This window comes from Contarinia nasturtii, unplaced genomic scaffold, assembly GCF_009176525.2.
Source record: "Contarinia nasturtii isolate CC-2019 unplaced genomic scaffold, AAFC_CNas_1.1 Cnas_scaffold_2806, whole genome shotgun sequence".
Lineage (NCBI taxonomy): Eukaryota > Metazoa > Arthropoda > Insecta > Diptera > Cecidomyiidae > Contarinia > Contarinia nasturtii.
Genome location: NW_022200123.1, coordinates 757,021 through 769,490, shown reverse-complemented (window position 1 = coordinate 769,490; position 12,470 = coordinate 757,021). Strand labels below are relative to the sequence as shown.

The following is a 12,470-nucleotide window of genomic DNA, read 5'->3' as shown; positions in this document are numbered from 1 at the left end:
TTTATGATGTGATGAATCGTCATCAGCCACATTTTGTATATTTCTCTATTGCTTCAATTGTTTTTAGTTTTTAGTGTGTATGCGTGTAAAGAGGCGTCATCTTAATACGGTGTATTTATAAATTTAGCGGTTTATTCTTGTCATTTTCTTCGTTTGTTTCTTTGACTGTTTGTTTCTATTTTTATTCGATTTTCTCAATGAGTTCTCTTGCGGAGGGTGAAATGCGTTGATCTGCACGCATTCCGGTACTAATGGAATCACATTTGGGCTTTTGATGTACACATACGTGACGAGGACACATTGCCAAAAAGAGAATGATAGCAAAACGAGAACTTGAGCAAATATGCGAATCCATAAATGAAATGATATTTTATATCCACATTACGTCGGTTTTTTTTTTTCATTTTCCATCGTCTCGAATATTTGTTTGTTCGTTCATACTGATTCGTGTGCGTTTGGTTGCTTTTTGTTTGTCTCGAGAGGCCCTCTATTGTGCGTGTATCGTAGACGAAATTCTTGTGAAACCTATTGTTTTTGTCACTCATTTTGTGCGCCATTTCTTCAATCCGAATTTCATTCGCTTGACCACGAAATCTTGTCTTGGTTCAACACAGCTACGATTCCATTTTTTTTGTTTGCAAACAATTTTTTTATGTTTTTGTTTTCCTCTTCAAAAATTGAAGAAGCATTTAGACGCGTTTTTTGTCATACTTCGTCTATAGCGTCGTTACCCACCCAGACAAAACAGTTGGTGATAGGACCATTGTATTCGTATTATATTTCATTTCCAGTTTTCATCAACGGTCGTTGTGTATCTGCTGAAACAAATTCTCTTGGAAAAATAATGACAACTTGAATGATGATGAACATGATGAAAACTTGAATGAAAAAAAAAAAAACTTTTGCAAGAAGTATCATTACTCTTCGTATATTGCAAATTTGATAATAAAATCTTCGCTTTTCAAAAAAAGAAAAAAGAAAAGTTGAACGCCAATCGAATATTGCGAATTTGTCTGAATCTTCTTTTTTCATTTTGCCTTTCGGACAGAAATCTTCGGCAAAGATAAACATTTGATTATACATTGTTTGGGATGAAATTTTTTTTTGGATAAACAAATCCTTTGACATAATACGAATGGGAAGTGAAACTGACACCGTGCTTCATTACATATTTACTATACCTCAGTCAACATTATTTCGAGATAGCGATCGAATAAATAATCTGTAGACATGAAGAAAAATCGTAGAAAAATTAAGCAGAACAAATACGAAGCAAACGGTTTTTCATCCCCTGGTCGTTTTTTCGTTGCTTCTGCTGTTCCTTCAATCCAATCATCTCTGAATGTTATGAATTGAAAACGACTTTTTGAAATCCAAAAATTCGTCGTGCGTAAACTCTTTGGGGTGGCATGGCTACGATAAGGTGTATGATGGAGCGTCTTTTTTTAAATATCACTTGAATTATAGAGCATTGTCTTAATTATCATTATCTCATTGTAATCACGTGTTTGTATGCCCCTTTTGTTATCCCCCGTTTTTCATCATTTCAAAAAAACCTAACAACATTAAAAAATACCAAGAAATGCTTAAGAAATGGAAAGAACGACGAACAAAGTGAAAACGAGAGAGAAAAAAGCGGACGAATAAATTAGTCAAGAGTAAAATATGAGCATTGTTATTATTATCTGATAGTGAAAATTGCAAGTGCGCCAACCGGTATAAAGAAGCAATGGCAGTGGCAGAGAAGCAGTAGCCAAACCATCTATAAATAACGCACGACAACAACAATACCACCATCAAAATTGTTCTTATTTTGTTTGCGTTCTGTTGAAATAATGTACTCGTCTAATGGTATTTGAAGCGCCATTATAAAGTGCTCAGTTGTGAGACAGGGAAGGCGAACGCAAGATCCGCATTGTAAGTTGTACCAAGGACCACTCTCGGATGCATGCTTTATATCGAAGTGAACAAAAACATTGACGCTTTTTTGACGTTAGCAGCTTTCAAATATTGCTCTTTTATTGCTTCATCATTTGCATCGTTTGCTTCTTTTATTTCCATGTTGTTTACTTTTTGCAGATCTTAAACGCGAATGGCAAAATTACTTTTGAAAAAATATTCAGTTCCATTTCGACATATCAAATTATGGTCCTAGGACGTAGCTGAGAAGAAATTCAAATGAATTGCGTTATTTGGTGTTGTTGCTGTTGTTGAATGTGGTATTATATTCAAACTGCATGAACATAAACCAAGCTGCATTGAATGATTAAATACGGTCGCAGTGAGATTTTTGCTTTTTTGATTGGTTCCATTTTTGCAATGGCATTGCCCATGCCATTTTCCAAATGAAATTGAGCTCTAATTGGAACACAACGGACTTTATTGCATTTTTCAAATGATATGTATAAAATTTATGCTCGAGTCTGTCGCAATTGTCAGCAGCTTTTGAACTTTCCGAATAATGAGTCGTATTCATGAATGTCAAAATACATTCAATGCATTTTATGGCCACTTGCGATGAAAGATGACGGCATTTTCAAATTTATTTGCATTGAACCGTGCAGCGAGACATAAAATATGAATTAAAATGTTCGAAAATCATTTTCCTAATAAGAACAACTTGTTCAGTGCTTCATTTGCAACCGTTCTCTGTTTTCCACTAATTAATAAAGCATTTTACCAACAAAAGCGTAGTTTTCATCTGACGGATCAGTTCAAATAAAATAATTTCGCCTTAAAAACATTTTAAAACTTGAAAATACTAAATTCTGCTCTGTAATTCTGATTAGTAATTTTAATGAAATATTTCAAAATAATTAATAGACAACGTGTATATCTGAATAGAATACGTTCGGTGAACGTAGAAAATATAGCAAAAGTGACATGAAATAAACCATTTCATTATTGTTAGTCAAGTGATGCTGACGGCAATACTTATTCGATGTTTTTCCTGATGATAAGAAAATAATTCATTTTAATTACCACAAATCAAATTTCGAATAACCGGACGGAGCCAGTCATTTTTGTTTGATGCCAAAACTGTCCTCGAAAGTCTTGTCATCGACACAAATTCTGCTTCGGGCACATAATATCGTTGTTGTCATAATTATTTTTACCATGTCAACGATGTGAGGGGTTCCAAATGTTGCACATTATTAATAGCTTTGTTGTTCGTGCAACATTCATCGAGTGATCTCTGGAGTTAAATTAATGTTTATTAGTATCTGGGCAAAATGGTTTTCATTTGTTTGGCATATTCATTTTCAATTCGTTCGTGTTCGTATTGTGTTTTGTTGTGTGCTACAACAAGACCCGAATCTCGGGTTAAACAAGTCCGACTGCGGTAAAATTCATAGTAAATTCATCTCACGAGAAAATTTAATGCCATCAACCATAAAAAAAAAACTAACAAAAAAATAAAGTATAAAAAATTAGCATCCATTGAGTATGTTTTATGGATGCAATGAACTTTCATGGCACGAAAACCGTTCTTAAATATGAGCTATTTGTTGAATGAGAAGAGTTTTATGACAAAATTTTACTACCAAATCGTTGTTATTAATATTTTACATGTCCCAATGAATCCATCACTTTCGCTCCATCCCTCTCTCTCTCTGTGTTTTTGTTTCTCTATCTTTTGGCTCTGCTACGGGTATACAAATGGATTTAAATACGCAACAGTGCACGCATTTCAAGCAGCTCTATGTCACAGTGTCTAAGCGAATCGCTTGGATACAGATTTGTTTTTTGACATCACAATTCCCTGATTTAATTAAAACATAAGCTTCATTATGAATTTGTTATAAACCATGGCATGAATTGTATATGTTTGTGTGTCACCAAATTATGGTTTGTTCGCTTAGCCAATGTAACATGCACACTATTTGCATGGCAAAAATAAGTAAACTTTCTTTCAAATCAAGGGCACAAGTGAAATGCATGCTTTGAATATGCTCACGGAAAACGAATCTTAATCAATTCAATTTAATGGTCACATCGTATTGATTGTATAATATTCTCATTTTGTACACTATCTCTCATAATTTTATTAACCCAATAAATAAAGCAAGCTTAAAGCGTAATTCATTCAAAAAAAATTCAACGAAATGAACAGGAATATCACATCGTTGAGTATTGTGCTAGAAAGATGAATGGTGTGATGATAATATCAGAAATTGTCTGATTACATTTGACTACGCCATGGACGCTTGTGTGCATCGCATTCTCCTATCTTTCAATTTGAGTAGAAATGCATAACACTTTTTGGAATTGTATTCCAAAAAGCTCGTATCGTTTGCAACTTAATAATAATTTCGAAATGATTGTCATCGCTGTCGTCTTCTCTCGGTACAAAGAGCAAAGCACATCAACAGTATCAACAGTTATACAAGCAATACAACTTGGATATAAACATACACTTCCACATATATAGACACATCATCATCAGTACGTGATCGTGTGTGTGTAGTGTCTCGGTGAATTAAAATCCACGTTCAAATCCACGCACTCGTTCGCCCGAGCAATGCCGAAATGCATATATATATTTGGTGGTTCAATAAGTCTGATTAACGAAGAGAAATAAAACGCAACATTTGCTCATAAACGTTGTCCGAAGACTAAAAATTTAATGATAATTTCAAGAATTTAAATACACGAAAAATACGGAAATAATAAAACAATAAAACATATGTAAACTAAAAAAAAGCTTTCCGCAATGCAAGCGGAATTACCATGACACAAATACAAATAAAAACATCAATAATAATATAAATAAAATGTTCATATAAACAATTATGTTGCTTATGCAACATTCTCCCCCTCAGAAGGAAAAGGAGAACGCGCCAAAACTAGCCTTCTACTTCTGGCATTGGCACTGGTGCTTCTACTTTTTTCTTATTTGAATAGAACTTAACAGTAAAAACAATACCAACAACAACCAAAATCGCATAAGAAAATGAATAATGGTGTATATTATGTAACTTAAACAAATGTAAATTTTCTTCTGTTTCGTTTAACTTTCTTTGAAGCTGCACGATATCGTTCGGCTTGAATTCCATTTTTGTGGTATTAAATTTTATGACCCGATCAAGTGACAATGCCTCGAACGTGTCCACATTGGGGATAACGATTTCGTGTGTATCCTCTCCCAACGTGAACCGTGTTGTTAACGACACATGCTCACCTGCTACGGTACATTGTGGCTGAAGAGTCAGAAGCCCCTCCCCCACCAGCCAATCATGAGAGACATGATCCCTGCACACAACCGTTACCTTAAACGGTTTCTCGACCACAAAAATGAATCTATTGTTCCTTAAACTCTTAAAGAAGACATCGTTAACCCCCTCAAAAAAATTACAAACATTGGACGACATGTGATTAAAAATATTCCACACACAATCTGGTTTACTTGAAGTAAACCATTGAGTTGGAAGATGACAAATCAACGATTTTTTATTTTGAAACTGAATACAATGTGAAATATCATCAATAAACTGAAAAACTGTTCGATCATTTGCAGATAACAAAAATTTATTGTTGTTCGAAATCCAGACAAATTTGCTCTCGCGAATTGTCGGAACAGCAATGATTTCAAAAAGTTTAAATTTCTGTGTCTTGAACAAAGGTATCGCAACCTTGAAAATGAGTTGACTTTTCAACCGCAAAACAGTGATCTTGCTAACAGAATACACATCCACACCCGTGGGCACTCTATACTCTGAACCAACATTTCTAACAATCACCTCCACTTGCTCAGAAACCTGCTGAGGAGTAAACAACTCATGACTAACATGATTTCGTTCTGACAAGGTGATCACATCTAAAACTGCTGCTTGCCGATGTTCATAATCATTTATTAATTGAGACAAATAAAACAAGTAAAAATTCAAATTGCTTTCAACCTGCAACCCAACATGTTCAGTTTTAATGGTATTAACAAACTCACTAACAAACTCAGTATAACGTTGCATTTCAATCTCATCTCGCTTGAGAAAATTCAAAGTCGAATCTGCTATGGAAGACAAATTTTTAAACAGCAACAGCATGTGTTCTTCATTCTTATTTATCAATGAAATATCTCGTTCATATTTTTGTTCAAACTTTGAACCCAACGTGCCAATAACATCACTCAAAACATCACCGACGAAATGCAAAGTCGGAATTGCTCGCTTGGCTCTTTGATCACCGGAAATAAGCTCATTTCGTGCCCCTATGGCATCCAACTTACTTTGAATATTAACAACAACGCCTCTACAACCACTATTCAAAGATGCCTTACGGAAACATATCTGTTTGGCCGTAGAAAAATTAGACTGAATTGAATCAAAATGATTAAACATTAAATCAAGATTGAAATGCAAATAAACCTTCCAATTCGTGTTAGAAATGTACACGTCATGAGTTTTGTCAAAATAAAACCCAGGTGATGTATCAAACCGAGTGATTTCATAAGGTTTGTCTGGTACAACTGCTTGATGTGAAAATGTTACACAAAGAGACAAAATTGCAGTGATAATTGGCAAAACACCAAAAGAACTCTTTTTTGGGGATACAAATCTTGAAATATTAGCCGAAACTTCATTTGAAGCTTCATCGTTGTTATGTGGAAAAGCACATAATTTCGCAACTGGTCGCTTCATCTGGCCATCTTGAGTTTTTAACGAAACAACTCTAACGTGACCATCAGCACCCGGATGAATTTCAATCACCCTGCCAGCTCGCCACTGAGTGGGCGGCAAGTTTTCATCCTTGATCAACACCATATCACCAAGTTTTGGAGATGATTGCTCCCTAAACCATTTGGTACGAGTTTGCAAAAGGTGCAAATAATCATTTTGCCATCTCTTCCAAAAATATTGCATCATTTGCTGAGTTTTTTGCCATCGTGAAAGCCAGCTTGCTTTTGTTTCCAAATGACACTGCTCAGGTGGTGAAATCAAAGCTTCACCCACCAAAAAATGAGCCGGAGACAAAAAACCAATATCATTGGGATCTGATGACATTGGACAGAGTGGACGTGAATTAACGCAAGCTTCTACCTGTGTTAAAAGCGTACTTAACTCCTCAAAAGTTAATTTCGCATCGGCCAAAACGCGCTTAAGATGCAATTTAACGGATTTAACGGCTGCTTCAGCAAGCCCATTAAAATGCGGCGCACCAGGTGGACTGAAATGCCACGAAGTACCACTTTTTGCCAATTCATGACAGATTGCTTCATCGTAAGTAGCCTCGTCTATGAAAGACAAATTTTCCATCAAAATTTTATTGGCTTTAACGAAATTTGTGCCATTGTCGCTATATAAACGCCGAATAACACCACGACGAGCAACGAATCGTCGATAAGCAGCAATAAAAGCCTCCGCTGTTAAATCTGTTACTGCTTCAATGTGTATTGCTTTAACTGACATACAAACGAAAATAGCCACATAAGCTTTCTGTGTTTTATATCCACGACCATTGGTCAATTTCACCAAAATGGCACCAGTGTAATCGACTGCTGTATTCGTAAAGGGCTTTTCAACCGCATTTACACGTACAGCCGGCAAATCGCCCATAAATTGAGACATAGGTTTTGGATTTGCTCTAAAACACTTCACACATTTCCGTAACACAGTTTTAATCGTACGGGTACCCTGTGCTACCCAGAATCTTTGTCTCAAAATAGATTCCGTCAATTTTGGTCCGCCGTGAAGGCATTTTTCATGCGAATCGCGTATGATCAAAAATGTAACATTGTGTTTGCATGGCAATAAAATCTGATGTTTTGCTTCAAAAGAAATATCGGAGTTTTTTAATCTACCGCCAACACGAATAATACCGTCAACATCCAAAAATGGATTTAACTGTATTAATGCGCTTGATTTCATGAATGACAATGAATTATGTTTATTCAACATTTTCAATTCTTGGTCATAACACTGACCCTGAACAATTTTGATTATTGTTTTTTCAGCAAAAAACAACTCGTCATGCGAAATTGGCCCAACAAATTTTTGCTTACTTTTGCAGTTATGTATAAAACGAATACAATAACTCATAACACGCTTTAACTTACCAAATGAAGAAACATTAGGCAAAAACTCACTATCGTAAACATTTTTTGTCACACCAACATGTGAATGAATTTCAGCCAATTCACCAAAAGGTTCAATGACATGACGATAACGTGGTGGCTCCAATGACTTATCGATCAAAAATCGTGGTCCGTGCCACCATAATGGATGCGCAATAAGTTCAGAGGGTAACAAACCTCTTGACGCACAATCCGCTGCGTTTTCTTCAGAACGCACATGTGACCACCAATTCGGATCAACAAGCTTGTTAATCTTCGCAATTCGTGACGCAATGAAAACCTTATAACGCTTTGGGTTTGCATGGATCCAATCCAGAACTATTTTTGAATCTGACCATAAACAAATTCGACTACACTCAACATCCAAAATATCCATTGTCTTTTTAACCAACTGAGCCAATAATAATGCACCACACAATTCCAATCGTGGAATTGTAACGTTTTCACAGTTTTTAGACTGCTTAATTGGTGAAACGCGAGCTTTAGCCAACAAGATGTGTGACGTTTTTTGTGTTACATTCACCAAAAACAAAACAGCAGCATAGCCCCAAATGGATGCATCACAGAAACCATGAAGTTCAATACAATCATTCGGATTAAAATGAACCCAACGTTGCAAACGAAAATTCGAAATCAAATCAATTTCCGACTTAAATTTTTGCCATTTGTCAACAATTTCTCGAGAAATAGCATCATCCCAGTCCAATTTTTCAGCCCACAGTTGTTGAAACAAAATCTTTCCAACCATGACTGCTGGACTAAAATAACCAAGTGGATCAAATAATGATGAAATCTCAGATGCTAAATGACGTTTTGTGACAACAATCGAATCAACATTAACTGAATTATTAAATGTAAGTTCATCTGACTCAGTGAGCCAACTAATTCCCAACGCTTTAATAATGCCATTTGTGACTTGAAGTTCTCTTTTTTCCATTGGAATTTGCGCAAATAATTCTTTTGAATTAGTTGACCATTTTCGCAGATTCAAACAAGCAGATGATGTAAGATTAATCAATTGGGAATAACGAATTATAGCTTCATCAAGGCTATCTGCTCCAGACAAAACGTCATCAACATAAAAATCTTTTTTCAAAATTTCTGATGCCAATGGAAATTCAATTGCACCATCAATAGATAATTGTTTTAACGTTCTAATTGCCAAATAAGGAGCGTTAGACGTTCCATACGTTACAGTACGTAACTCATACTCCTTAATAGGGTCATTTGGCAGTTCTCTCCACAAAATTCTTTGCAAATGGGTTTGAGATTCGTTAATAAGAATTTGACGATACATTTTTTCCAAATCAGCCGTGAAGGCAATTTTATGACGACGCCAACGAAGCAAAACTGAAACCAAATCACTTTGATCCCGTGGACCAAGAGCCATTTGTTCATTTAAACTCTTTTTATTTGAGGTTTTTTGCGAAGCGTTAAAAACCACTCTTAATTTTGTCGTAGTTGATTCTTTGAAAACCGCATGATGAGGCATGTAATACGCATTTGGATGCATATTATTTACCTCATGCATATGTCCCGAACTGATATATTCATGTAAAAATTTTGAATATTCGATTTTTAGCTCGGGATTCGACAAAAAACGACGTTCGAGAGAAAACAAAGAAGCTAAAGCAATTCTTCTTGAATCACCAAGATCAGGCTCCTCTAAACCATTTTTGAATGGAATAGAAACAACATAACGACCATTGCCATCTCGATAATGAGTCTTTTCATAATGATCTTCACACATCTCTTCTTCAGCCGTTAACGCCATTGAATCATCATTATCAAACTCTTTTGAATCAAAAAATCGATTTAACTTTTCATCCAACTCGACATTCGTTACCAACGTAACAACATCCAAACTGACATTGACCGTATCAAGTGCGCCTGATACAACCCATCCGAATTCGGAATTCTGGGCGATTAAATTCTTTTCAGACTTAATCAAGCCGGTTTTAATTGCTTGAGCGTACTCAGAAGCACCCAAAATAATGTCAATCTCAGAATTTTTCAAAAAAGATGGATCTGCAAGTGTCAAATTAGACGTAAAGTGAAAATCATTTTCATCACAATCGTATTCAGAGATGCGAGTTAGTTTTGGTAACACAATAGCTTTGGATTCTATAACGAACTCTGATTCAAATCGAGGGAAAATAGTCAAATCAATCATGTGCTTTGCGGCTTGCATTTTTTCACCAATGCCAGAAATCAATGCATAAATCGATTTCCTTTTCAAACCTAAGGTTTGTGCCGCATTTTCAGTGATAAATGCACTTTGCGAACCCTGATCCAACAAGGCGCGAAGTAACGTCCTTGAACCATTTTTACCAAGCACACCAATCATGGCAGTTGCCAATAAAACTGAACCAAGCTGCTTTTGCAAAGCCACAGTGGCCTGAATAATGACTGGTTCTTGTATTGAAGCCACAGACGATCTAATAATCTTTTCATCATTCCTTTTAACGTCCAAATGAAGTAACGAATGATGACGTTTGTTACAAGTTTTACAAGTAAATTTACTTTTGCAATCATTGGTTTTATGCGAGGGAGAAAAACAATTTAAACAAAGACGCTTACTTCTAACAAAATCAATGCGTTCTTGCACCATTTTTTTGATAAAAGATGGGCATTTAAAAAGTTGATGATCACTATCACAACAAAGACATTTGGAAGATTTAAAATGTGAATGCTTTTCAATTTTTTCAAACTTTGAATAACCATTTTGCTGATGAAAATGTTGATTAAACGCAATGTTTTTAATACCAACAGATTGAAGCGCCATGAATCGGTTTTCAACATACGCAAGAAATGGTGTCAATTTTGGCAATTCTCTAACATCAGCCAATTGACACTCGTAATGAACAAGCGTTTGAGCGTCAAGTTTTTTAATGAGCAAATGGCATACAAGAGCTTCAAATAACTGCTCATGTGACACATTTAAATTTTTTGCTGTCATTAATGATTCGAAAACTGTGTCATGCAAAGTTTTTAATGATTCAGCATTTTCGGACTTTATTTTTTGAATATTTAAAATATTTTCAAACAAAACAGACACTTGTTCGCGTTTATTGTCGTATCTTTTTCTGATTAACTCATAGCAAGTGCTATAGTTTTCTGGTGTCGGGTCCAAATGTTTAATAATTTTTGATGCGTCTTCTTTGATACAACTTTTCAGATACTCAATCTTCATTGCATTGTCGATTTTTTCGTTATTGTGGATCATGCGATCGAACAAAGATTTGAAACCCTGCCATTCGGAGGGTTTGCCAGAAAATTCTGGCAATTTTATACGCGGTAATGAAAATTGATTATCAGAAAAGGTAACATTTGAATTTAAGGAATTATGCCGAAAGAGGTCATGGAGCTTACCTGTCATTTCAATATATTTATGCTGAAGTAAATTAAAATTGAAAGTCACTCGTTTCCCTGTCACTTTAAATTCGAAACATATTTTTTTTAACTCGTTGAAACTGGATTTTAAGTTTTCAGAATAAACTTGAACCAATCCCTTTGGTGAAGATTGGTGTAGCTCGTGGCAATCAATGAGAAGATCCATAAATTCGGTATAATGAACGTCCAAAAGCGATGGTTGATTTTCCGTTGGTGTAGAATTGTCGTTGATTGTTGAATTGAGAAGATCCACAAAATTGTTAGAGTTCTGACCAGTTTGACCATTATTTTGCTGAACATTCGATTGAGGATCGTTTTGGGTCAACAAATTGTTGGAGTTTTGACCAGTTTGACCATTATTTTGCTGAACATTCGATTGAGGATCGTTTTGGGTCATCAAATTGTTGGAGCTTTGACCAGTTTGACCATCATTTTGCTGAACATTCGGTTGATGATCGTTTTGGTTTTCAAGTTCAGTGGATCGAAATTCATCAGTTCGTTGATCGTTTGATTGCTCGCCATTGTTTTGTAATTCGTTAGAGCGTGAACCACCAGGTTGTTGGTCATCAAATTGCGAGTCATGTTGTTGGTTGTCTTTTGACTGACTGTAGCTTTTCAGCTGCCTATTGATATCATCCATCACCGAATAAAATAATGTTTCAATCTTTTCAAACGTTTTTTCCGAAAAATAAGGTTGTCGTTCATCATAAAAATCTTCTAATTTTTCATTATTTTCGCGAATAGTTTTGAACATATCGGAAAATGTAAGTTTTTTATCTTGTAGATAACGTTCAGTTTTGCGAAATTGTCTATCTTTACGATAATTGCGAATCAAACGCTGCAGCTCATCTATTTCGATGGCCTGGCTACTTAAAAGCTCTTGCTTCGACATTTTGCACTTTTTTTGTTTTAAATTGTTTATGATACAAATGTTCGATGTTACTGACGCACTAAACGGTTTTTGATTTTTATCTACGTTAGCACTAAATTGATTTTGAGTGTTTTA

General features: G+C 35.4%; 1 protein-coding gene across 1 annotated transcript; it reads right to left on the bottom strand.

Annotated features, from left to right (window-relative positions):
* Positions 1 to 4,596: 4,596 nt before the first annotated feature.
* LOC116349066 lies at positions 4,597 to 12,356 on the bottom strand. Its single transcript, XM_031780320.1, has 4 exons — positions 11,536 to 12,356; positions 6,366 to 10,530; positions 6,227 to 6,311; positions 4,597 to 4,616 (listed from the first exon to the last, which is right to left on the bottom strand). Exons 1-4 carry the CDS (start codon positions 12,354 to 12,356, stop codon positions 4,597 to 4,599), a joined length of 5,091 nt encoding a protein of 1,696 aa, XP_031636180.1.
* Between the last annotated feature and the right edge of the window lie 114 nt (positions 12,357 to 12,470).

What these genes read in the sequence shown, in the direction of transcription:
- LOC116349066 (XM_031780320.1), bottom strand. Translation starts at nt 12,356, where the DNA reads ATGTCGAAGCAAGAGCTTTTAAGTAGCCAGGCCATCGAAATAGATGAG. An exon ending in TTAAAATCCAGTTTCAACGA is followed by an intron (nt 10,531 to 11,535) that starts GTTAAAAAAAAT and finishes GGACGTTAAAAG; the next exon opens with GAATGATGAAAAGATTATTA. An exon ending in TTTCTAACACGAATTGGAAG is followed by an intron (nt 6,312 to 6,365) that starts GTTTATTTGCAT and finishes GATTCAATTCAG; the next exon opens with TCTAATTTTTCTACGGCCAA.